General features: G+C 59.7%; 1 protein-coding gene across 1 annotated transcript; it reads right to left on the bottom strand.

Moving 5' to 3' along the window:
- Positions 1-1724: 1724 nt before the first annotated feature.
- LOC107306920 (collagen alpha-1(I) chain-like) lies at positions 1725-2057 on the bottom strand. The gene has a single exon (XM_015850330.1). It carries the CDS (start codon positions 2055-2057, stop codon positions 1725-1727), a length of 333 nt encoding a protein of 110 aa, XP_015705816.1.
- Between the last annotated feature and the right edge of the window lie 448 nt (positions 2058-2505).

Genomic DNA, 2505 nt, shown 5'->3' with positions numbered 1-2505 from the left:
AGGAAGGAAGGAAGGAAGGAAGGAAGGAAGGAAGGAAGGAAGGAAGGAAGGAAGGAAGGAAGGAAGGAAGGAAGGAAACAGAGAAATAAGGCACAGAAAGAAAGAAAAGGAAGGAAGGAAGAAAGAAATGGGAAAAAAAATTAAAAAGGGAAAGGAAACAGAAGAAAAAGAAAGAACGAAAATAAAGAAAAGAAAGAAGGAAATGGAGAGAAGGACTGGTTTCTTTGGGCACGGTCTCGCTCTCACTCCAGACACCGACGCAGCCCCGAGGCCGGCAGCACATCCCGCACTGCCACGAACAAAGGCGGCGGGTGTCTCCTGTTATAGGGCCGGCAGTACCGCTGTGATCCCGGCCGGACCCGGCCCCTACCCCCGGCAGCGGACCCCCGACGAGTGTCCCGGGGGTCGTCGCTCGAAGAGGGGCCGCATGGCGGAGCCCTCACGGCACTCTCGGGCTCCGCGTTCATCGGACTCCTCCCGGTCCCCTCATCCCCTCCGCGAAGGAGCAAAGAGAAAACCGGAGGAGGGAGATTGCTGCGATCTTCCCGTGAGCTTCTGTGGGGTCAGAGCGAGGGAAAAGATTTTTCCCTTCACTTTCCCAACCGAATTAAGCTCGTTCCCGGAGCTGTAGCTCAGTGCGGAGTAGCGACTCTCCCGCACCCGGAGCTCTCCGCCGGGACGCTGGAGTTTCTCCTTTCCAAAGTGTCGTTTGATTATCGAGAAAACTCCGTTTTGGGGTTAGAAGGAGGCCACCCCACCCGCACTACGCTGCTTCGGGGCCTCCCTGTCCGCGGACGGAGAGGGGACGGTCGGGGACGGCCCTCGCTTTATATCGAAAACCAATTTTTGGCACTAAAAGAACCGCGGAGCAGCAGGAAATGAGATTCGTTCTGCCATAACGTCCCCGGCCGTAACGCAGCCCGAGCATCTCTAACCCCGCACCCGGAGAACGAAGCACAGAGCAGCGGCTGTTTCCTCACCCGCACCGCTGAGTTTATTTTGCCTTAATAAAATCGCATCAAAACGTTGCTGCATTTATCGCTCGGGAAACTTTTCCGTCCGGAGGCAACGCTTCTCCCTGGGGCCTCGTTTCGGAGTATATATACACATGTACCCCGTGTACTTAACAACCGCGAGCCACAGACCGAAAAGGATTATAAATAAATTCAATATATAGATATATAGTTTGGAGCGATGAGAGTGAAAGGCTTTCTCTGCCATAGCAGAAAAAAAAATGGATCAGGATCAAAACGAAGCCCGGGAACAAAGCGCCAGCTCTGAGGTTCGGCCGTGGAACCATCCCACACCATCATCCCCCATTCGACCGAACCCCGCAGAGCTCGTATCGCACCATAGGAAGGTGCAGGCAAAGCCTACTTACTATGCATTGCAGCAAACGGGTCGTGCTTACAGTGTATTTCCATCGGGGCGGTCCGGCGGCCTCGCAGAGCGCTCTCAGCGCCAGAGAAGATCGAGGGAGGATGGAGATCGAGCAACCAGCGGGCATCCAACAGCGGCACCGCCCGCTCCTTCCTTCGCCGCCCCCCACACCCGCACACCGCCCCGGTGTTTGGGGCTGGGGCTGGGGCTGGGGGCGGCCGTTCCGGTTCGCCCCGACGGCGCCGGGAGCTGCGGGCGGAGCGCGGCTCAACCCCGCGTCCGGGGCCGCTCGAGTTGCGGGAACTTGTGGCTGCCGAGAGGGCGGAGCGGGGCGGGGCCGTGGTTCAGCGCCGTCGGGGCCGCACCGGCAGCGTGGGGGTCGCACCGCCCGCCCCCTGCCCGCCGCGACGGCGCCGTGACGCGTTCAGCACCGCGCCGCCGGACAGCGGCGAAACGCGAAAAGGGGCGGGGCTCCGACTGCCAATCAAACGTGACAGCCAATCGCAGCGCTCAGCTCGGCGAAGAGGACCAATGAGGATGCGGGGAGGGGCCGAGGGGGCGGGGCTTCCCCGACGGCAGATCCAGCTCGGCCCCCTCGGGCCCCTCGGCCCCCGCCGCCCTTTGGGCCCCGACGTGGGGCACATCCCGGCCGGGCCCCGCTCCCCGCGACCCCCCATGTCCCACCGCATCCCCCTCCTCCTCCCTCCCCCCCGACGGCTCTCCGGGCTCGGCGGTGCAGCTCGGTATCGACGGAGCGATTATTCGGGCGATTTAACCAATAAAAGCCCCCATCGATCGGTGCGGAATCGCATTGCTCATCCGCTAGACTCCCCCACGGCACCGCTACCCGCTACGAAGGAGGCTCCCAAAGGGTCGGGGTCTGTCCGCGACCCCCCGCTCCGCTCCGTACCTGTGCGTCCGGGACGAGGGGTCGAGTAGATCTTCTCCAAATCCATCGCGATCCTGGAGGAGTTGGTGGAAGGAGAGAGAAAAGTTTGCACGTAGTGCGATGCTGCCTTCCGCTCACCTTCCTCCTCTTTCTTTTCTTTTCTTTTCTTTTCTTTTCTTTTCTTTTCTTTTCTTTTCTTTTCTTTTCTTTTCTTTTCTTTTCTTTTCTTTTCTTTT

This window comes from Coturnix japonica, assembly GCF_001577835.2.
Source record: "Coturnix japonica isolate 7356 chromosome Z unlocalized genomic scaffold, Coturnix japonica 2.1 chrZrandom1740, whole genome shotgun sequence".
Taxonomy (NCBI): domain Eukaryota; kingdom Metazoa; phylum Chordata; class Aves; order Galliformes; family Phasianidae; genus Coturnix; species Coturnix japonica.
Note: the sequence above shows the minus strand (reverse complement) of the source record. Positions and strands in the feature narration are given on the sequence as shown.

Bases quoted from the DNA above. Each gene is read 5' to 3' on its own strand.
- LOC107306920 (XM_015850330.1), bottom strand. From the start codon at position 2,057: ATGGGGGGTCGCGGGGAGCGGGGCCCGGCCGGGATGTGCCCCACGTCG.